The 23515-nt window shown below is 44.8% G+C and overlaps 1 protein-coding gene across 2 annotated transcripts in view; it reads right to left on the minus strand.

Annotated features, from left to right (window-relative positions):
- SCIN (scinderin) overlaps window positions 1-23515 on the minus strand; it is a 65835-nt gene that overhangs the window by 18532 nt on the left and 23788 nt on the right. For both annotated transcript variants that reach the window (XM_064166893.1, XM_064166892.1), the window contains exon 4: window positions 17420-17569. In XM_064166893.1, coding sequence (XP_064022963.1) covers window positions 17420-17569 — 150 coding nt within the window. The remainder of the gene's footprint in view (window positions 1-17419; window positions 17570-23515) is intronic.

The raw sequence follows: 23515 nt of genomic DNA on the forward strand, positions 1-23515 counted from the left end.
ACTAAGTGCCCCAGCCAGGCTTTTCTTGAACACCTCCAGGGACAGTGACTCCACCACCTCCCTGGGCAGCCCATTCCAATTCCAGTCACTCTCTCTGGCAAGAACTTCCTCCTAATATCAAGCCTAGACCTCCTTTGGCACAACTTGAGACTGTGTCCCCTTGTTCTGTTGCTGGTTGCCTGGCAGAAGAGGCCAACCCCACCTGGCTACTACCTCCTTTCAGGTAGTTGTAGACAGCAATGAGATCTTCCCTGAGCCTCCTCTTTTCCAAGCTAAACAACCCCAGCTCCCTCAGCCTTGTGTTCCAGGCCCCTCACCAGCTCTCTTTCTCTGCAGCTGCTGATTGCCAAACCATACTTTTCCATATCACTTCATCACTGGTATATTAAGGTGTCAAACCACCCTTCCTTTGCTCTCTGTTGCTCTTCCACAGAATGTTGCTTATCATCTCTCCATCTGATTGCTGTGGGTGCAGGAAAGCAGTTCTGGGAAAAAGCATGGGCAACTCTGGCCTCAGCAATGGTGCACACAGGTGCAGTGATGCTGTTCTGCAGTTACCACCAGTGTGCACACTCTGACCTCACAGGGTACATGAGGTTGTTTAACCACTCAAAGGCTTAACCTGCTTCACAGCTCCTTCAGAATAAGACTCACCCACAGCTGGCTATGGCAGAGCCTACCTTGCTTTACACAGCTGTAGTCTAATGGCAGCTTGCTTCCCAGAGAGCATCAAAGTGCAGTGTTTTACCAAAAGGATTCATTAACTCCACACCCGTAGATTCTGTCTACAGGGGGTATAACAGGAAGTCAATATCACAGGATCACAGAATTAGTCAGGTTGGAAAAGGCCTTCAAAATCATCAAGTCCAACCTACCAGGTTAGACTTGCATTATTTTCAGACGTTTTGGGGGTTTAAGTTCTGTTAAACCTTTATGTTGATGCTCATTGTTTACTGCAAGAATATCATAGTGGAAACCAACAGAGTATCAGCTCCTCTACATCAACTGCCCAAGGTCACTGTCGTTGTGTGGTAAATGCAGTGCAGCTGCCTGCAAAACCATAATCCCTTTCCACATTCTCATGTGCATGAAGCCTTCTCTGCAAATAGCTGCACCTAACTAGAGAAGTGCAAAAATGCAGAGCCAAAGCCTTTACTAAAGAGAAATTCCACTCTGCCTTAAGGAAGGGCAGAAGAAATCACAGCCAAAAGGTTTCTAGTTGTTAGGAATGTGAGAAGGTCAGTAATTGAAAATAAACTCATCAGAAGAAGAAAAGTGGCAAATGATGTCTGTGTAAGAGAAGCCAGCTCTACACCGTAAAACAGTTGATATTGACTTCATAGGAGTAAGAAGTTCAGTGAGGATGAAAATCCAGCCAGAAAAACACCACTTGAAGACCATGTCAGGTGAAGGTTAAGACAGAAAACCAGTTCAACGCAGTAGAAGTTGTGTACACTTGCACCATGTTTGTGTTTCTTCTTACTATACACAGTCTGGGTTAGGTTTCTGGGTCTGAAACTGAACTGTTTGTTGTGGCTGGGATCCCAAGAGCCAGATCTCAAAAAATAACCCAAATCAAATTCCTTTCTTTATATGCTAAAGGCAACAGAAAGAAAAGCAAGGTATTTGCATAGCTTAAAGATGTCTTGTGGACCTGACAACTGATTACTTAATATGTTTGCAAACCAATCAGGATTAGTAGCTCATCATTTATTTTCTTACACGCTCTGACGCAAGCAACTATATCCTGCTCCTGGAAACTCAAGGTGCCTATGTTGGCTGTGACAGAGGGTAAATCCTCTCTGAAAGACAATAGGTCTGAACTGCATGCACAGCATGAACTCCTTGGAAGAGGAAAGCTCATTTTTTTATTAACCTTCAAAACAGAAAGGAATCTTACAAGGAATCTCTTCCTGATTCAAGTTTTGCCTCAAATATCTACTCCAGTAGCCTGTAAAAGGAAACAAAAGAAATCCAGCAGAGAGAGGAAAGGATGGTGCCAAAAATGTGTACTACTAGGTCTGAACTGCATGCACAGCATGAACTCATTGGAAGAGGAAAGCTCATATTTTTATTAACCTTCAAAACAGAAAGGAATCTTACAAGGAATCTCTTCCTGATTCAAGTTTTGCCTCAAATATCTACTCCAGTAGCCTGTAAAAGGAAACAAAAGAAATCCAGCAGAGAGAGGAAAGGATGGTGCCAAAAATGTGTACTACTTCAGGGCACAGTTTGATGGCCATGGTGGTCTTGGGTCAACCATTGGAATCAAAGCTCTTAAAGGTAATTTTCAACCAAAACAGTTATACACAGCATGGTCTGGGTTGGATGGGACCTCCAAAGCTCATCTAGTCCAACCCCTTTTGCAGTCAGTAGGAGCATCCTCAACTAAATCAGGTTGCCCAGAGCACTCTCAAGCCTCACCTTATATATCTCAAGGGATGGGGCTGCTACTACCTGCCTGGGCAACCTGTTCCAGTGGTCCCCTACCATAGATTTTATGACTCTGTGATGCAGGCTGATAATTAGCACACTGATCTGGGGCACCAGTGCAGACATGCACCTTGATTTGCCATGGGAATGGGCTGCCCAGGGAGGTGGTGGAGTCAACATCGCTGGGGGTCTTCAAGAAAAGCCTGGATGAGGCACTTGGTGCCATGGTCTAGTTGACTGGCTAGGGCTGGGTGCTAGGTTGGACTGGATGATCTTGGAGGTCTCTTCCAACCTGGTTGATTCTATTATATTCTATGATATTCTATGATATGAGGCTTACCCAGCAAAGGTGACTTTAGGACTTCACCACTTAAGCAACTAAGATTCCATTTTGAATCATTTTGACTTACTGGTTCTCCTGCATGATCACAGCCACTGCAGAAGATATTGTGGTCCAGACAAAACCTACTTTTAACATTGGTCAGATTAGCAACAGCCAAATATGCTTATTTCTCTGGTTATTGAAATTTGGAGCTCTTTCCAGCTATCTAGGCAAACTTTCACAATCTTAAAGTTACATTCCATCAGGAAACAAAAATTCTTTCAGTGAACTGCTCCTAGGTAGCTAGCAGCAGGATTCCTGTTGAAATTGCCTCTTGCTGCCAATTCCACCAACAGCAGATGTCATTACATGCTCACTTTGAGCCTGAACATAAGATGAAAAGAGCCATAATGCAGTGAGAAGCAGACACAAGGATCAGAGAGTCAGAGAATGTTAGGGGTGAGAAGGTACCTCTGTGGATCACCTAATCCAACCCTCCTGCCAGAGCAAGATCACCTAGGGTAGGTCACACAGGAACACTACCAGGCAGATTTTAAATTACTCCAATGAAGGAGACTCCACAACTTCTCTGAGCAGCCTGCTCCAGGGCTCTGTCACCCTCATAATGAACAAAAATTATGTTTATGTTCAAGTGAACCCTCCTATGCTTCAGCTTGCACCCATTGCCTTGTCCTATCACTGGGCAGCTCTGAGCAGAGCCTGGCTCCATCCACCTGGCGCTCAACCTTCACATGTTTATAAACATGAGCGAGGTCACCCCTCAGTCCCCTCCACGCTAAAGAGGCCCAGGTCCCTCAGCCCTTCCTCACAAAGGAGATGTTCCACTGCCTTAATCATCTTTGTGGCTCTGTGCTGGACTCTTTCAAGCAGTTCTCTCAGGTTCTTCTCGAACTGAAGGGCCCAGAAACTGGACACAATATTCCAGACGAAACCTCACCAGGGCAGTGTAGAGAGGGGAGGAGAACCTCTCTCACCTGCTAACCACAGCCCTTCTAATATGCTCCAGGATGCCATTGGCCACAAGGGCACTTTGCTGGCTCATGGATGCTTAATTCTAATGTTATTCTGGGGGGTTGACCATAAAATTTATCAAAAGGACCTTCTGGTGGTTAAGGACTAAAATGGGACCTATCTGCTTTTGGCTTACTGCCTGCATGGCATTTGGCCATGCTTATGACCTACATTTGTAGCCAGTTTCTGTTGTCTCAGGGATTTCAAATGCAAATGACAATTTTATTCATAGCTCTATGCTTAACTTCCTAAAAATAGGGCATTAGGCTTTGGCAGCTTTTCCTACAATAGTTGCAACTTTGCATATCTGTCTGGGCTACTTTGAATATAAAGACTTTACCAGTGTGATAATAATTAACATTCATTTTTCACTCTGTGGAACAGGCCACAGATAACCTGTACACAAAGAAGGTGTCTAGATCAGCCTTGGGAGCACAAATTCAATGGTTTTCAGTAGTTTGCCCCCAAGGTAAAACAAGCTCTCTTCTGTCCTGCTGGGACTGCACAGCTGGCAGTGTCTAAGCTAGCTATTTACACTGAGCCCAGATGTGCGTGAAATGAGTTGAGAGAATCCCCAGCCTGTGTTATCTTTAAATGTCTGGCTTTTAAGATGCCTCCAAGACAAACAGTGATCCCACAGTAAAGAAATGGGGAGGCTGAATGGCAGTAACTAAGCAAAAAACACTTTTTGTAACCACTACTGCTGCTAAACATTGATAGTTGAGCTCTTCAGCAACCTGTCTACCCACAGCAGCACTAAAAATCATAGAATGGTCTGGGTTGGAAGGGACCTCTAAAGGTCACCTAGTCCAGTCCCTTCTGCAGTAACCAGGGGAATCCCTCCACTAGAGCAGGTTGCCCAGAGCCTTGTCAAGCCTCACCTTGAATATCTCCAGGGATAGGGCCTCAACCACCTCTCTGGGCAACCTGTTCCAGTGTTCCTCTAACCTCATGGTAAAGGTGCTGGAAATGCCTGTTTTGTTTTGAGGACAAAGAGACACATACTGAAATCACTGTATCTTTGCAGATCTTGGTTTGAAAGTCTTGTGGGTAAAAGAAAAATCACTAAGAAATTCAATGCTGTATGACAGCATGTGCTTAAATGTTGGAAAATAATGGAAATAAATCAGTAACTAATGCCAAAAGGGAGCCTCAGACATTGCTAAAAGCCACAAAATGCTCAGGTTCCCTAAATGCCTCTACTTTTGAAGCAGGGCATTTGCAGTGCCACCACTCAGGCTGACCCCATTGCTGTCAGAGGCTGGACCACATCACTGTTGCAGAAAAAGAGGAGTGTGGCAAACAGTCTGTGAAGCCTGAAGGGGAATGAGCTGGAGGCAGCCGCAGGTGAGTGGCAGACAGTGCCCCTGCTAGAAAATCAGTGCTCCCAGGGGGTGTGTGGTGGCTGGAAGGAGAGGCAGCTAATTACAACATACAGCAGCATCAGGGTGAGCAGAGGAAGCTGCAGCAAGGTGCTTTTGCTCAGTCCATTAGATAAAAAGGTGGAAACAGCTAGTCTAAGCACTGAAATACCTTCCCAGTGCACCACTCCCTGCATTCACAAGCTGAGCATTTCCAGTTCTGTACAGCCCAACAGACCAGGGAATCCTCTCTGGTACGACACTCAAACTGTTGCATGCAAGACAGAGCACAGATTTGGATCTTATCTTAACGTTTAAGAAAACAAACCAGATAGCTTTTTGTCTAGTGCCTTCTGATGAAGCTTGAATGAAATGAAATAGTTGTTAGGACAGAAAACCAGAAAGAACAATAATGTTTCTTTCACCTGGGTGTATAGGAGACACCTCCTGCTTAGCTCTTAGAAAATAATTTCTCCATGCTAGTTTTGGTGCCCTCCACTAACTGAATTTTGGGTTTAAGTCCCTGTAGCTCCTCAACACTTGTTTAAAGAAGGCAATACGTCCCAAAGGCAGATTTAGATCTCTTAAAAATTAGAAGCTGCACCACTTATTACTTGGATATTTAAATCCATCATACGGAATTTAATCTACATCTTATTTTTGCAGCCAAAGTATCAAAGTCATAGGCAGTTATGTAAGACAAAGACTTGGCTCTAATAACCTGCTTGGGGGTAAATACAATTAGGATATTTACGTATTTCTTCAGCATCACACCCTAGGTGACACATGGGATACTTCATTCTATACAGCTGCTGCTCTGCCTTGCTCAGATGTGAGGACTTATACTCCAGTGTTACATGACCTGAATAGAGAACAGTCATCTCTGCACATGGAGGCTCCTCTGGAGAAAGGCCTACAAAACTTTCTTTCCTCAGCCCTTCCTGCACTGCAGAATTTCCACTACAGAAAATTCAAAGGCAACCTTGAGCACAGATCCCTTCAGAGTTGCTCTGCACAGGGGCTGGGGTGAGGCATGCCTGCAGAAACAAACCAAACCAACCAACCAGAAGTCCTGTTGTGGTGCATTTGTCTTGGAGAGATGCAGGATTCCAGGGACAGCATATCTCTGAGATTTCTATGCAGCAAAGAAACTCTGCCCTTCCAGTTCTTCTTTCAGAGAGCTTGTGGAGCCTCCCCTAGAGACTAAAAACACATTTGGATGCATTTCTGTGTGGCCTGCCCTAAGTGATCCTGCTTTGGCAGAGGGGTTGGACTCAATGATCTCTGGAGGTCCCTTCCAAGCCCTAACACTCTGTGATTCTTCTCCATGAGATTCCCTTGATGCTACAAATGGAAAAACCCTGCAAGCAGCTCCACACAGGGATAACTGCTAACAACCCTGTCTTTGTCTTCCTAATTATGCTCATTTAATAACTGAAAATTATAGTGGTTCTTCATCAATAGATTTCTTGATAGTCTAACACAGAAAGGAAAAAAGCCATTACAAACTCCAGTAATAGTCCAACATGCAATTATAAGATTATAATTGGCTAATGTGGTAACCCTGCAAGTGCTACAGCTGCTGAAGAAGGAAACATAACAAAGCTGAGTGGCTTTTTTCATGCACAAGAATGCAAACGAGACACATCATAATTGCAAGCACTCCCAGAAATTCATTCTGATTTTAGAAATTCACTAAAATATCTAGCACAGAAGCAGCTTTCCTAGCAGAAGAAATTAGGGGTTTCAAACATCTTTTAGAGCTGTTCAGAAGTTATTTAGTTCATGTCAATGGCTGAACATTTTCTGAAGTAAAACTTGTAAGGCAGACACTGAAATTTGTATTTAGAGACTTAATTAAAAGCCTGACTTTTAGATGTACTTGCCACCTGCAGCTCAGTTCCCTATCATCTAAGCACCTGACTTCAGGCAGTCAAGACTGAGAACTGCAGCATGAAGGATGTTATGGATAACTCACTACATTGCTGAAGAGTTCTCCCTACCAGCCTCTGCCCTTCTTGGGAAAACCCTGCTAATTTTCTGCCTGGGCCTGAGGAAAATGCTGGGCCAAGTGCTCAGCTGGTGGAAAGCAGCTGTCTGTACTGAAATCTAGGCTGTACATGTGTCATGTGAGTACAGGTTGGATAATTAAATCCTTTAAATGGAAATTTCCATCCAGGAAGAGGACTACCCTTAATGAAGGAGATACTTAGCAATTAGAAAGAAAACAGGAGGTCTGGTTTTGACAGCTCAAATCTGGCTCCCTGCAAGGCAATGGATTTGTACTTTGTATCTACATTCATAGCATAACTTTTAATTAGACAGTGTAATGATTAATAAACTGCCATTCCTCAGACTGGGTAGATGTTGCTGTGAAAGCTGCATGGGCACATGTAGTATTTATTTTACCTGGACTCTTTTGAGGTTGCATCTTACAAATTCTTACTATTCAAAATGGCAAGACCCAAATTGCATTCATCCTGACACCTGCACACATCCAAAACCATTCCAGTGAAAAGCAGCCTGAGAAAACTGCCTGCTCATTTGAGCAGCCAGTGAAACTACAGCTAGTAGCTATAGCTAGGTAGCTCTGCTATTTTCTGCCCATTCTCTTTCTCCATTCTTTCTGTTCTCATGGCAGCATGGCTAACACCTCTCCATGTGTCTGCCTGCAGAGCTGAGTCTTTGCATTGCCCTCACCCCTCAATGCATTCATTTTCCTTTGTACATGACCACTGAATACTGCACCTACCCTGGGACTGAAATTCATCTCCAGTATTTATTTCACAAAATTCCCTGGAAGCTTGTCTAATTTTCCATCTGTCTCAGATTAGACAATAAAAGGTACTCCTTTGGCTCACATGTTCCCAAAGCCATGGATAATTTGGCCTTTGTGACTTCATTAAGACATTTTTCATACTGGGTATTTTCTTGCTAGTGAGCTGGTCAGGCTGGACCATAGTAGTTGCATGTAATTCACTGCTTATGAACTCATAGCATTTGAGTAAACCTGTGTACAAGCTACACAACTAAACAATTGCTTAATCCCTAAAAAATGCCTGGAGTTTGTATTCCACAAAAGAAGTTACCCTTCCTCTGCCTCCTCTTCCTCTTGTATAACCCTCACCCCCACTGCTCCTCCACTCCTCTGTATACACACCAAACAAACCTCTCCTTAGCATAACTTGGCTTTATAATGCAAGCAATAGAAGGGGAACAAGAAGGAAGGAATGTCAAAGTTCTGAGAGCAGCACTAGCAGCCTTTGCAGATCCTACTCTTGCTGGCTCTGGGAAAGAAGGAGGTACCAAACTGGCAGGGCACACACTACTCTTTGAGCCTTATGCAATGATCCCTGTGACAGGACCAGAGACTGCAGGAACCTGCCCAGCTCCTTCAGAGCTTGCACTGTCAAAACAACTTATGCTAGTCAACAAGTCACAGCAAGCCTTAGGTTTTTTTTTTCCCCAGCTACCTCACTATGCTCTATGCTGCCCTTGAAAAAAACAGTTTTGTTTTGCAAATAACTTTTAGGGACCTGAATTTAACAAGGAGGGAGGTAGAAGGTGGTCCTCCTCATCTGTTCATATGCACAGACACCTACCCAGCTAATCTACGGTTTATTGGAGCTTGATGTTGTGGTGAGGTTTGCATTACTCATGCCTCTAAAGAAGCAATATCTGTAAGTCATATTTGGGATGGGATCATCTTTTCTATGCTCTTCAGATTTTATCCACGTGATCAGGTTAGCACAGTTTAGTGCTACCAGTCCCTTTCCAGGTAGAGGTGTGGCTGACTGCAATATGATCAAACCATTCCCATAATTCTAGACATAATATTTATTCACACCATCAGCAAAAAGAACCATCACTGAACACAGTGTCATTCAGGAATGCTCAGGATTAAGCACTGCTTAGGAGCTTTAAAGAAAAAGAAGGAAGGAGAAAGGCTGTGTTATCAGGAAGGAGGAAGAGGTTCCCTCTGTTGCTTAATGTGTAAACTAGGTGAATATTTACACAAGAGTTTTATGAGAGGTGAATTTGCAGTCACCTGTTGTAAGGCCACTAGAACTCTAATAAAACCAGGAGCACAACAGCTGCAAAAGCTGAGCAAACAAAATGATGGCACTTTTTGTTTAAAGGCAGAAGAGTGATTTCAAAGATGCATGCTAACATCAACCTTCTTTTTGCTGTGGCTTTAAAGCTCAGCAGTCACACCTCTCAGGTTTCATTATTTCAGCCACAAGCATCAAAAACCTTTACAGAAATGGAAGAAAAGCCAAAAGCCCCAGCAGTAAAAACTGCAGCAATCACTCGTGGCCTCAAGCTGCACTTTCAGGGGAACGATAAAGCAGTTCTAAGAATCAGACAGCTTTGACTGCAGAGAAAACAGAACCATCCAGACAAGTGTTATCTGAACACTTCATGGTTAGGTAGGACAGATGCAGGCTCAATATTTATTTTAGTTAAAACTCAGCCTACTTTTTAATTGGCTTTTATGTGCTGCAGACAGCCACAGCTTGCCCAGGATACTTCCAATGTACCACAGGCAGATGAGTCCATGCAGTCACGACAGTACAGTCAATCTGAAAGTCTTTTAGGGTGTCTAATATTTCAAATTACACAGATCTAACAAAAACAAATACACTGAAACTTTCTCTTCCTCTCCTACTTCACCTCTAGAGGTGTGAGACCAGATGAAGGTGCCAGGGTGCTACACTGGAGGATGGGATGCTTTGCATCTTTCCCTTGGGTGACTCAACTGAATTTCTGTGTTTCCTGCATTACTGCAAGCAGCTTCAGCTTACTGACTGGCTAGAAAACTTCACAAATGCAGATATCTCCAATCAGATGTTTCTCCAGTTTGCCATATTTTGAAAGCAGAAGCACAGCTTATACATTCTCTAGCCAAACAGTGGACAATAAGTTCACTGGAGAAAGAAAACGGGGTGGCTCAGGCATTCACTCACAGTATCACAGTATCACAGTATCACCAAGGTTGGAAGAGACCTCACAGATCATCAAGTCCAACCCTTTACCACAGTGCCCAAGGCTAGACCATGGCACCAAGTGCCACATCCAACCTTGCCTTGAACTGCCCCAGGGACGACGACTCCACCACCTCCCCAGGCAGCCCATTCCAGTGCCTAATGACTCTCTCAGTGAAGAACTTTCTCCTCACCTCGAGCCGAAATTTCCCCTGGCGCAGCCTGAGGCTGTGTCCTCTTGTTCTGGAGCTGGCCACCTGAGAGAAGAGAGCAACCTCCTCCTGGCCACAACCACCCCTCAGGTAGTTGTAGACAGCAATAAGATCACCCCTGAGCCTCCTCTTCTCCAGGCTAAACAACCCCAGCTCCCTAAGCCTCTCCTCGTAGGGCTTGTGCTCAAGGCCTCTCACCAGCCTCGTCGCCCTTCTCTGGACACGCTCAAGCATCTCAGTGTCCTTCCTAAACTGGGGGGCCCAGAACTGAACGCAGTACTCGAGGTGTGGTCTGACCAGTGCAGAGTACAGGGGCAGAATGACCTCCCTGCTCCTGCTGACCACACCACTCCTGATACAAGCCAGGATGCCACTGGCTCTCTTGGCCACCTGGGCACACTGCTGGCTCACGTTCAGGCGGGTATCAATCAGTACCCCCAGATCCCTCTCTGTCTGGCTGCTCTCCAGCCACTCCGACCCCAGCCTGTATCTCTGCATGGGGTTGTTGTGGCCAAAGTGCAGCACCCTGCACTTTGAGCTATTGAACCCCATCCCATTGGCCTCTGCCCATCTGTGCAGGCGGTCAAGGTCCCGCTGCAGAGCCCTTCTGCCCTCCAGCTCAGTCACATCTGCCCCCAGCTTAGTGTCATCTGCACACTTGCTGATGACTGACTCGATGCCCTCATCCAGATCATCTATGAAGATGTTAAAGAGGATGGGGCCCAGCACTGATCCCTGAGGGACACCACTAGTGACTGGCCGCCAGCTGGATGTGGCACCATTCACCACCACTCTCTGGGTCCGGCCCTGCAGCCAGTTCCTAACCCAGCACAGAGTGTTACCATCCAAGCCGCGGGTTGACAGCTTAGCCAGCAGTTTGCTGTGGGGGACAGTGTCAAAGGCCTTGCTGAAGTCCAGATAGACCACATCCACAGGCCTCCCCACATCCACCAAGCGGGTCACCTGATCATAGAAGGAGATCAGGTTAGAAAGGCAGGATCTGCCCTTCCTAAACCCATGCTGGCTGGACCTGAGATCTTTGCCATCCCTCAGGTGCGCAGTTATTGGCCCCAAGAGAACCTGCTCCATCAGTTTCCCTGGCACTGAGGTCAGGCTGACGGGTCTGTAGTTCCCAGGTTCCTCCATCCGACCCTTTTTGTGGATGGGGACCACGTTGGCCATTTTCCAGTCTCCTGGAACCTCTCCGGTGAGCCAGGACTGCTGGAAAATGATGGAGAGTGGCTTGGCCAGCTCAGCTGCCAGCTCTCTCAGCACCCTGGGATGGATCCCATCTGGTCCCATGGACTTGTGGGTGTCCAGATGGCTCAGCAGGTCCTGAACTAATTCCTCATGAATTTCCAGGGGAACACACTGCTCCCCGACCCCATCCCCCAGTTTAAGAGGCCATTTGCCTCCTCCTCCTCTCTCCTTACTGTTGAAAACTGAGGCAAAGAAGGCATTCAGGACCTCTGCCTTTGCTTCATCATCAGTTATAGTGTTCCCCTCCTGGTCCAGTAAGGAGTGGAGGGTCTTCTTGCCCTTCCTTTTAGCATTGATAAATTTATAAAAGTGTTTTTTGTTAACTTTCACGGAAGTGGCCAGCCTAAGTTCTAGCTGAGCCTTAGCCTCTCTAATTTTTCTCCTACATAGTCTGGCTACCTCCTTAAACACATCAGGAGAAGCCTTCCCCTCCTTCCAGAGGCGATACACCCTCTTTTTCTCCCCCACTTCCCTCAGGAGCTCTTTGCTCATCCAGGCTGGTCGCCTCCCCCTGCGGCTCATCTTTCGGCATGTGGGAACTGCCAGTTCCTGTGCCTTCAAGAGCTCCTGTTTAAAGTAAGTCCAACCATCCTGCACCCCTTTGTTCTCAAGAACTGCTGCCCAGGGGACATTGGAAATAAGTTCCTTGAGCAAATTGAAGTTTGCCCTCCTAAAGTCCAAGGTGTAGGTTTTGTTGAGGTGCCTCCCTACCTCCCTGTATATTGAAAACTCCACTAACTCGTGGTCGCTACACCCTAGGCAGCCTCCCACTATCACATCTCCTACCAGCCCTTCTCACTCGCCATTTCCCATCATGCTAAACAATGAGATAATGTGAAACTTGTTTTAAAAGAACTTCCCCAGTTTTCTCCTTTCTTTAGAATTAGAGCAGACATCCCAGCTGCAGTTAGAAAATTGTCTATTCTGAGCATGGCTACCCATTCCTGTGGCTGCCCTCTCAAACCTGAGCAGTCTCTTGGGTATACAAAGGTGGTGCTGTGAGATCTCTGCTTCCCACTGGGCAGCCAGGTAGGAGTGCAAGCATCATTGTCAGTGCAGTCAGCCCAAGAGAGTTTCCAATAGGGCTAGAAATTGATTCTGGAAGCTATTGGTCATAAGTTGGCTTTGAAACCATATATATATTGGTTTGGGTTTTTTTTGGTTTTTTTTTTTTTTTTTTTTGGGGGGGGGAGGAATAAAGAAAGCAGGGGAAAAAAGATAAAGAAGAAGGAAAAAATAATAGGAATTGTTATTACCTCTAACCTTAACTAACATGGTCACTCTAAAGCAACCACTATGACTCCAGCTTTGCTAAGACCCATTTTTGGATTGGCCCTACATAGATGGAGAACTTCTTGTAATACAGCTTGCACATTCAGGCTTCAGATTCAGCAGAACAAGTGACTCTGTTCTGCTGTTTACCTGGGAAAATCAGAGCAGAGTTGGGATCTGATGGATTTTGCTATGGGCAGCTGTGGCTGTGGAGACAGTCACAGTTAGTGAGCAGCATCAGCAACATTTGTCCAAGGCAGTACTGCTTACTTAAACCTGCCAGTCAGTACCTCACCTAAAGTGCAAACATGGAGGTGAAACCAGGCAGATTAAATACTTCTGATGTGCTTGCACCAAAAGTTTCTGTCCTATCTTCAGAGCTGATGAGTTCTTGTGATCCCTACAGTACCTTAAGAGACGACCTGTGCACCCAGTGCATGTTTGAGCTTTCCACACATGCTTGGTTTCCACACACAGGACAGGCACTGTGTGTTTCCAAGTGGTTCCCAGTCACTGCAGCAGATGAAAAAAGGGCTTGCTGCTGTCAGAACTATTCACATATCCCACCTCTAGCCACTCTGCTTTCCCAGGGCAAGGGAGCTGCATCTTGCTGGTCAGCCACAGCAATTCACCCAACTCTACAGCATGCTCCAGACAGCTCTCTCCCACGGGTAAATTGTTCAAGCAGTACCCAGTTCTTGCTAAAAGTGGTAGTTTAGGAGCAGGCAACCACCCTTGTCAGACTAGTTCACCTCACCCACAGTGGGCAATCAGGCTGTCTGGAAGGCACCATCCCAGCAAGCTCACTACCACCTCTGCTAATCCCAGGGTTTTATTGAATCAGCCTGTGTCTTACCTCTGTGCTGAGGTGTAGGCACAACAGTCTACCTTTAATGGCTGGAACTCAGAACTGTGCTTATGGTGTAGGGATAAGATTGCTATGGGCTCTTTAGATTGGTACTTGTGGATTTGTCAGCCTGTAGCTGGTGAACGTATTTTTAGCAGCACTGCATGAGCACATTCAGCAACTGATACAGAGCAGATTTCTAGCTCACAGCAGAGGGAATCATTACCAACATTTATCAGAGGAGATCATTTTTGGAAGTCTCATTCTGACTCCAGTGGCATACTGGATGACAATACTAATATTTAAAGTACACAATTCTTTTCCCCAGAAAGAAATAAATGTTTTTGTAAGAAAGGGGGAGATGGCAAAAAATCTGTCATTCCTGGTGTGAAGAGAAGAAACAAAAGCATGTTTCTGAGCAGCCAGCCTAGGTAAGTGCTACAGCAAGTTAAGAGACAGCTTTGTGGAAGGAAGGAAGGAAGGAAGGAAGGAAGGAAGGAAGGAAGGAAGGAAGGAAGGAAGGAAGGAAGGAAGGAAGGAAGGAAGGAAGGAAGGAAGGAAGGAAGGAAGGAAGGAAGGAAGGAAGGAAGGAAGGAAGGAAGGAAGGAAGGAAGGAAGGAAGGAAGGAAGGAAGGAAGGAAGGAAGGAAGGAAGGAAGGAAGGAAGGAAGGAAGGAAGGAAGGAAGGAAGGAGAAATCAAAAAGAGCACCAGGAACTGGATAAAATCTGAGCAGGTTAATAGTTTTCTATTATTAATAGTTAACTACCCTCCTGGCTTATTAGCAGCACATTTCAGAGCTTGGACTGGGACAGCCACAGCTGAGCTGCAAACTGTTCTGTGTGAGCAGCACTTCCAGAAGAAAGGCTATCCAGCATGACGAAGGCTAGAAGGTAAACCCTGGCTGCTAACAGTCACTCAGATCAGGCTTGTTACAGGAGTGGCAATAAAAGCCATAATCTACTTGCATTAAACCACACATTTTTCTCCCTCTTGTATTCACAACCCAAAAGGAAGTGCAGAAACTTCTTCATACACTGCTCAAGTGAAGAAAAGCTTTATTCCCTGATACATCAACAGTGCGCTACAGGATCAAAGCTCAACCTTGGTGTTCTTCCTGCTCTTAATCATGTGCCAAGGTTGCTACAAAGCAACAATTGCACATAACTGAAGAAGTCTGGCAAGCAGAAACAGGGGCAAGACCAGCACAACCCTGCCACTCACAACCTGCCAGAGGCCCATGTCCTTGCTACAGTGGCACAGAAGTCCAATGTTGCATCTGCATCCGGACCTTAGTCAGATAAAAGGTGCAAAGTGCAACTGTTCTGATCAGTGCTCTCAGCTCACACATGAGCTTCTCATAAATCCCATGCAGAGCCTTAAGAAGTGATCCCAGGATGGGCTTGGCAGTAAGAGGCTGTTGCCAGGGAACCGTGCCAGGTGGTTCCCTCGGTGCCACCCAGCCATGGCCTGCAGCTGACTGCAGTCCAACACCATGACTGAAATAATGAGCAGGAGATCAGGCTCTGTCAACTTGTGCTCATTCCATAAGAGTTAGAGATGTAAAACACATGCCACACCACAGCTGGTGTGCAAAGCCTGTACCAGGAACTAAAAGGCCAGACAGAGGACTGAGGCATTTTTCCCTTCAAAACTCTCTGATGCACTGAGTTCCACCTGCCCTACTTCTGAGCGCAGCCACTCCATGCTGACACTCACAAGCAAAAAGCCTTTGCAAGCAGATGGGCAGATCATCCAAAGGTGTCACCACGGCTAGCACAGCCAAGAGCTGATAGCTTAGCAGCTGGTGTGGTTTGTTGCTTAGGCAATAATTGGTCACACTCCATGTGGCAAAACCAAACGTAAGCACTGTGAGAAACAGTGGCATATCTGCATGCACCATTTCCTGAAGCTAACCTGAAGTACAAGTTAGCATTTGAGTTGTACACTTTCAGTTTTATTGAGGCACTGCTTTATAACCCTGCTTCCCTCTGCCCTCTTTTAGGAGATGAATGGGAAATGCTTTATTTAGCAAACAGGCCACATGACAATGCTTTTAGTAGAAGATAGCCTCTGACAGCTCAGTGTTCAATATTTTTTTCAAGACCTGAAATCTCCACAAATTGGGAATATTTTTTTCTTTGCACTCTCCTTTGATCAGCTCAGTTTTGAAAACTGAATTCTGTTTTTTTGAAGTAATTGTTAAAACTTTCTAAACATGAGGAAGGGCCTTAGTAGGGTTAGTAGAAATGAGGTGCATAAGAGTTGTAGAAGGGTTGATGCACAGCAGTGTGACCAGCCCTATGCAATCTCCATAAACTTTGCTATGTTTGTTGACATCCTAGAAGTGGTAATTCCATGTAATTCCTGATCTTGCTCCTTCCCCATACAGAGCAGGATGTAGAGAGCTCTGTTGTTAATTCAGCTAATTGAAATAATTCAGCTAAGTGAAAAAAAACAAACAAACATTTAGTTATTGAAAAAAATATTTTCAGATGATTAACTCAGAGTCTGCTGCCCAATAAAAACTTAACACTGCTTGGATAAGTACAAGGTCCTACAGCTGAGTTAGGGCAATCCCAAGCACAAATGTAGGCTGGGCAAGGAGTGGCTTGAAAGCACTCTCAGAGAGAGACTTAGTTGATGAAAACCTCAATATGAGCCAGCAATGTGCTTTTGCAGCCCAGAAAGCAACCAAGTCCTGGGCTGTATCAAAAGTGACCAGCAGGATGAGAGAGGTGATTCTTCCCCTGTACTCTGCTCTCATGAGACCCCACTTAGGGCACTGCACCCATTTGTGGCTCCCCAGCATAAGAGGGACATGGAACTGCTGTAGTGAGTCCAGAGGAGGGCCACAAAGATGATCAGACAGCTGGAGAACCTCCTTCACCCCATGTGGACGGACTACAAGAGTTTGGACAGTTCAGCATGCACAAAAGAAGATTCAGGGGAGACCTTATGGCAGCCTTCCAGTACCTGAAGGTACTACAAGGAATCTGGGAAATTATTTTTTCCAAGGGCTTGTGGTGATCGGAAAATAGAGAATGGACTGAAGCTTAAGGAAGAGAGATTTAGACCGGATATTAGAAAGAAATTCTTTACAGTCAGGCTGGTGAGGCACTGGAACAGGCTGTCCAGGGAGGTTTGGATGCCTCCTCCCTGGAAGTGTTCAAGGCCAGGCTAGGTGAGGTCTTGAGCAACCTGGGCTAGTGGGAGGTGTCCCTGCTCATGGTAGAGGTTCTGTAAGCAGATGATCTTTAAGGTCCCTTCCAACCTAAACAGGGAAAAGAAACATAAACTGGCCAACCAGAACAAGGGGACACAGTCTCAAGCTGTGCTGGGGAAGGTCTAGGCTGGATATTAGGAGGAAATTCTTCACAGAGAGAGTGATTTGGCATTGGAATGGGCTGCCCAGGGTGGTGGTGGAGTCACTGTCACTGGAGATGTTCAAGCAAAGCCTGGATGAGGCACTTAGTGCCATGGTCTAGTTGATTGGACAGGGCTGGATGCTAGGTTGGACTGGATGATCTTGGAGGTCTCTTCCAACCTGGTTGATTCTATGATTCTACCATAACCTAAATCTGACTTTCTGAAATCCCTGAAGAAGATAAGGTTTGAGCCCAATTCTGGTTAGTTCCTGAGATGTAAAAAGACATTATTCACGGCTATGTCAGTGACTGGTATGCATTTACAGTACCTCTATGAGCTGGTCTGGTTCACTCCCTTCTTCCACAGTAATTAATTTAGACCTTCCATTTCGCTCGTTGTCCCGAATGCCAACAGCAACCTGAGTAGCCTTCAGCCGCTCGTATTTATTGCAGGATGAGCCACACCACTGATAGATCTCCTAAAACAATTCAAAGCACATACACACACACACATATATTAGCAGCATGGCACAGCACTGAGTACAATTCTGAGATTAATATTCTATTAATACAATTATCTTGCTGGATGGAAGCCATCAGAACATCAGTGAAATACTTTCCAGGAGAGAAATATGAAATCACTTTAGATATTTGTAAAGTCAAGGTATTAATGTAAATGTAATGTAGCATTTGCATATTAGTTCATTTAATCCCAGAATAGTTAGCTTGAATTTGACTGAGTTTTATCCCAAATATAGAGGTATCTTCAGCTGTGGAATAGGCTGCCCAGAGAGGTTGTGGAGTCTCCTTTTCTGGAGGCTTCCAAGACCTGTCTGGATGCATTCCTGTGTGACCTCAGTTAGATTCTTCGATCCTGCTCTGGCAGAGAGGTTGGACTTGATCTATAGATGCCCCTTCTAACCCCAAACATCCTGTGATCCTATCTAAAGAACCTGAATCTCCTAAACACACTACTGCAAATTAATTTTAGTTTATATCTGGCAATTCCTCTTCCATGCTGGTTCTTGTCTATGGCAAGAAGCTAATATCAAAAACTCAAGGGAAATCTTGCTTGCATGTGCTACTGAAAAGCAGTTAGATCATAGAGTCACAGAATGCCTTGGGTTGGGGCTTTAAAGGTCACCTAATCCAACCTCCCTGAGCTAAATAGGGACTTCCCCAACTAGATCAAGTTGCTCAGAGCCCCGTCAAGCCTGACCTTGAATGTATCAATGGATGAGGCCTCCACCACTACCCTGTGCAATCCAAACCATGTTCCACCACTCTCATAGATCTTTCAATCTAGTTTTCACTTTGATGACTTCTTGCTATAGAATGATATTAATTGCACTCTCAGCTGCATCGAACCACAGAGGACCTAAGTGTTTTCAACAGAAAGTCTTCCTCACTGGAAGATTCTTCAGTGTACAGCTGATATGATGGCCATAACATTTTATTACCCTCAGAGTAATGCAAGCCCTTCCAACTCTTGTTACCACAAATGTCTTTATAACTGACTCCTAAAGATTTACAGATCAGATACGTAGTTTTTCTGGTTGGTTAAGTCACCAAGTTCCTCTCCAGAAGAAAAAGGGCCTATACCTGGTCCCCTTCCTGCCTCAGCAAATAAAGACAAGAGACACATCTATAAAAGGTATCTCCATTCAGGAAAAGAATCAGCTAGGAGCACACTGCTGCCACAGGGACACTCCACCCTGTCACTACTGCAACCTTTACAAGAAGCTCTCCAGGCACTGCAGCAGCAGCTCTTCATGTGGATGAGCAAATACTCTGGTGGCAGTAGTCCACTCCTAGATACATTCTTCTGAGCCTTTCAGGGGTTTCTCTCATCTGGCTGAATAGGTAGTGAATGACTGTGCCCTGCACATGACAGGGAAAGCACAATTCAACCAAAATGAAGCACATTCCACAGCACCTGTCAGGAAGGAGAGCCACCAGAACCAGCCTAAGGCAGGTCATCTCCTCCAGTCGTATCACAGACCAAGAACCTCCAGTTTTGGCAAGCCCCATTATTCACCCTGAATGCAAAGCATTTCAGAATAGAGATTTTAGATTTCAGTCTTGATGGAAATTGCTAAGAGGAGGCATAATATAAGCTGCAGAGCTGCTAGAGGCAGAGTGGGAAGGAGCTAGTTGCAGGAAATTAATCATCTTGGCTGGGTGCTTTCTTTCCCCCCTCCTTCCCCTTCCAGAAGAATGTAATTTGATTATTCTTCCCACAGGTCTACCAAATAGCCTAAATAGTACAGCAATAAAGGTGCACAGTCATTTTTCACTTTAAAAGAGGCTGAACTGCTTTGTGTTCATCTACAAGGCAAACACGAAGGATTTAATCAGCTCTCACTGAGTCACTTATTGTGGCCTTAGTTGTACAATGTGCATACAACTGTATAAAACATAGACTTCAGATGAAAACCTGCTTCATTCAAATAAAACCAAACTGCAAGCTATTTCTGGTGGCCACTGTCATTATTTAATAGTATTTGAAGTGGTGGCTTGACACAAATGAGAGATGGAATCATAGGATCATTTTGGCCGGAAAAAGACCTTCAAGACCATAGAGTCCAACCATTAATCCAACACCACTATGCCTACTGTGCATGTCCTGAAGTGCCATGTCTACATATTTTCTACACATGAAGTATAGCTTCTCAGCACCAGCAGATGCACACTTTTAGAAGACAGCTAACACTGATGCAGGCAAACAGTGCTAGTAACTTCTGAGATTCACTTTTCACCAACTTGAATGCTCACACACACAAAACCAAAACCAGACCCAGTGACCTCACAGCCAAGTTCCCTTCCCTTTGGAAGCATCCTTCAAAACAAAGTTTTAAGCTTACATCAGGATGACACAGATTCCCAGAACTGGATCCTTTTCAACTTGCAGATGTTGCACAGTGAAAGCTGCGAGGTTTTTCTGCCTGCCTTTACCAACTTGACTGAAGGCTTAAGAGGATGAAAGATAAAAAAGTCTGCTTCCACATTCTACTTTAAACCCTGTTGGCTTACCAAACCTCCAGAATCTGCAGACATATTTAGCATCAGGTCTGAAGCTTATCTGAAATGTGACTTTTGAGATTTCCCCAGGAAAACACCCATGCACACTAGGGAAAGCAGAATTTGCTAAGGAATTAGAGAAGGACTGCCCGGAGTGTGCAGCAAGCCAGAAGTTTAAATTTGAGTAGATTAAAAAAAAATGTAGTTATCATAGCCCTGCACTGCTTCAGCCAGCTTCTCCCAAGGCTTCAGAGACTATGGCAAACCACAGACTCCTTTAGTTCGAGAATCTTGGCATCCATGTCATAGAATGATCTGGGCTGGAAGGAACCTCCAAAGGTCATCTAGACCAAGCCCTCTCTGCAGCAAGCAGGAACATCCCTTATTACATCAGGCTGCCCAGAGTCCTGTCAAGCCTCACTGAAGTTCTCCAAAACAAACTTACTTGTTCTCTTGGGTTGCCTCCTACTAATTTACCTTATTTTAAATTGTGTGAGAAAACAGAAGTCAGCAGTGTGCTAGTTTGAAGCTAGCTAGAATGTTTTGGTGAGAAGGATTAGATCACAGGATGTGAAAGAGAAACAATGGTGACATCTATTTCACTCATAGGCTTGCTGAGATGTACTAGAACAAGAGTGAAAACATAGATAAGGCATTCGGGCAGTGCCTGGGCTTTGAGCTGCATTTCTCTCTAACCTAACCTACCATCTCTCTGATTAATTCACTTGCTTCCTAACTCCCCTGGCTGACCCTCCATCCTTCCTTGGGGCACAAGGCAACATCTGGGGTAAAAGTTTGAGGGGTGGGAGAAGGTGGAAGGGCAGTTGGGAGCCCCTGCTGGGGACTCAGGTTTCTGGGAGGGCTCTTGTGTTTCTGTATTACCTTTTACCTTGTATGTTTCTGTCTATAACTGTATATACTGTAAAGATCTGCTTGTATATTGAGCTAAGCTGTAAGTAATAAGCTTCCTTCAATTTCTAGAGCTGGCTGAGTCTAGTCTGGGTGATTTCCAAAGTGGGGGGGGTGCAAAGAACACCCAAACCATAACAGTAGAGATATAGCAGCAATAAATAGGAATTCTTTATTTCCTCTAAAAGCAATAAAGAAGAGGAAGAAGATAAACACAGAGTATTAATATTATTAGCTATTGCCCTATCTCACTATGTATGCTGCAATTCATGAAGACTACTTGTTTGGAAAGGTTAAAAGTTCAGTTTCAGTTCTATGTGTTAGCCTGCTCTGGGTCTTTTGGTAACTGGCTATGGAACCTCAACCAACTATTTTCATCTACAAAATGAACAGTATTTGCTGTACTGACCACAAAGGATGTTGTGAGACTTCAAATGACACTGCAGTTTACAAAGACCTTTACTTCTCTTGACAATAAATCCACATTTTCTTTTCTTAGCATCTCCCAAAGGTCCCACTGGGCAGTGTACCCTGACAATCCCACATTCACAGTGACTGAAGTGAGCTCTCCTACTGTCCCCTGGCTCTAGGCTTCCAAGCAGCCAGAAGAACAAGAAAAACCTTTTAAAATCTACAATAATGGATTTTGGATTTATTTACTTTTTCTAATTTGCAGACTTCATTATTTTCTTTATGGAGTCCACATTCTTAAACTAGAGAAATATTCTCCCAATATAATGTGGCCTAAATGGCTTTTTTTTTGTCCTTTAAAGCAAATTAATATGAAATGTTGTGAGCTGCAACCTTGAGAAACCTTATGTGGTAAGGATTGCTCCTGCCTCGTAAAAAAACCCCAACAACCTGGAATCAGCAATCAGTGTCTGAAAACATCTTTGATCTGGAGTTCACACAGATGAACTATACCATTCCTCTAAGCTCCATCTTCCCTAGGTATTAACAAAAATAATAAGGATTTTTTAAAAGCTAGAAAAACAAGTGTCTGATTCTTCTCAGCACTACAGAACAGAGGCAGTATTCCTTATTAAAACATTGAAAACTAAACTGCACATATTGCATAATAGTTCTTTACATAAGGGTGGTGAGATACTGGAAGAGGTTGCCCAGGAAAGTGGTAGAAGCCTCATCCCTGGATATTTCTTTGGCCAGGATGGATGTGGCTGTGGGCAACCTGATCTAGTGTGAAATGTCCCTGCCCATATCAGAGGGGTTGGAACTAAATGACCCTTGAGGTTCCTTCCAGGCCTGTGATCCTGTGATACAAGTGAGCAGCCACAAGTCATGGAAGTGTCCCAAAGTCCATAATATTTTCCTGTCTTTACCCTGAGCACTAACCAAGTATCTTAAACATTCAGCACTGCAAGCTTTCAGGGGCTTTGATGTAATTAATTGTCTCTTCTGAAATAAAATCACCTTGTCTGTTTCCAAATCTAATTTTCAGGCCTGACAGTAGAAGTTCACCATCTACAACTTCATCTTCCTGATACAGCTTACTCACTTCAATCTCCAGGCAGCTTGGGGGAGAGGGGGTTAACAGTTTAACTTTTTAAGACCTCTTTTCTTGCTTTAAAGCCACTCCTTGACAAGGCTACCATTTAGATCTGCATTTACCTGACATAGTCAGCTAGTTATTTAGCCACGTCCAGAAGACCACCAAGCTTTTGGCAGGTAGTTTATAATCCACATATTTATTTTTAGCCATAGCACTCAACTAGGGCCATAAGAAGGTTTTCAGCTTTAGCTCACTCTGGGCTTTCACAGTTTCTTAGCTGTGCTACACCTTCACTATTTTTAGGCTTGTTTTGCCAGCTTTATTTTGAATTGGCAGCCTGACAGAAAATGTTTCCATTAAAATGAAAACAGACTTCAAGTGTTCACTCCTCTCAAAAAAACCCCAAACCACCACAACTTCATTCATCAGTAATTCCTATGCCAAGCCCAGTTTATTTTCAGAAGCTTCTACTAACAGTATTCAGGGGTTGTTGTTTGTTGGGGTTTCTTTAATAATCTCTTTAACAGAGTTTAAGAGAGTATGGGAGAGATTGATTCTGCTACCTGGCAGTGTGCACATGAAGCCTAGACAGCCAACCCTGTGCTGGGCTGCAGCAAGAGCTGCATGGCCAGCAGGGCAAGGGAGGGGATTCTGCCCCTTGACTCTGCTCTCATCAGACCCCACCTGGAGTACTGTGTGCAGTTCTGGAGCCCCCAACACAAGAAGGACATGGAACTGTTGGAATACAGAGGAGGGCCACGAAGATGCTAAGAGGGCTGCAGCAGCTCTGCTATGAGGACAGGCGACAAGAGTTGGATATTTTCAGCCTGGAGAAGAGAAGGCTTACGAGGAGACCTTGGAGTGGCCTTCCAGTATCTGAAAGGGGCCTACAGGAAGGCTGGGGAGGGACTATTGACAAGGTCTTGTAATGACAGAACAAGGGGTAATGGGTTTAAACTGGAAGAGGGGAGATTGAAACTAGATG

The sequence above is a fragment of the Pogoniulus pusillus genome, chromosome 28, assembly GCF_015220805.1.
Source record: "Pogoniulus pusillus isolate bPogPus1 chromosome 28, bPogPus1.pri, whole genome shotgun sequence".
Lineage (NCBI taxonomy): Eukaryota > Metazoa > Chordata > Aves > Piciformes > Lybiidae > Pogoniulus > Pogoniulus pusillus.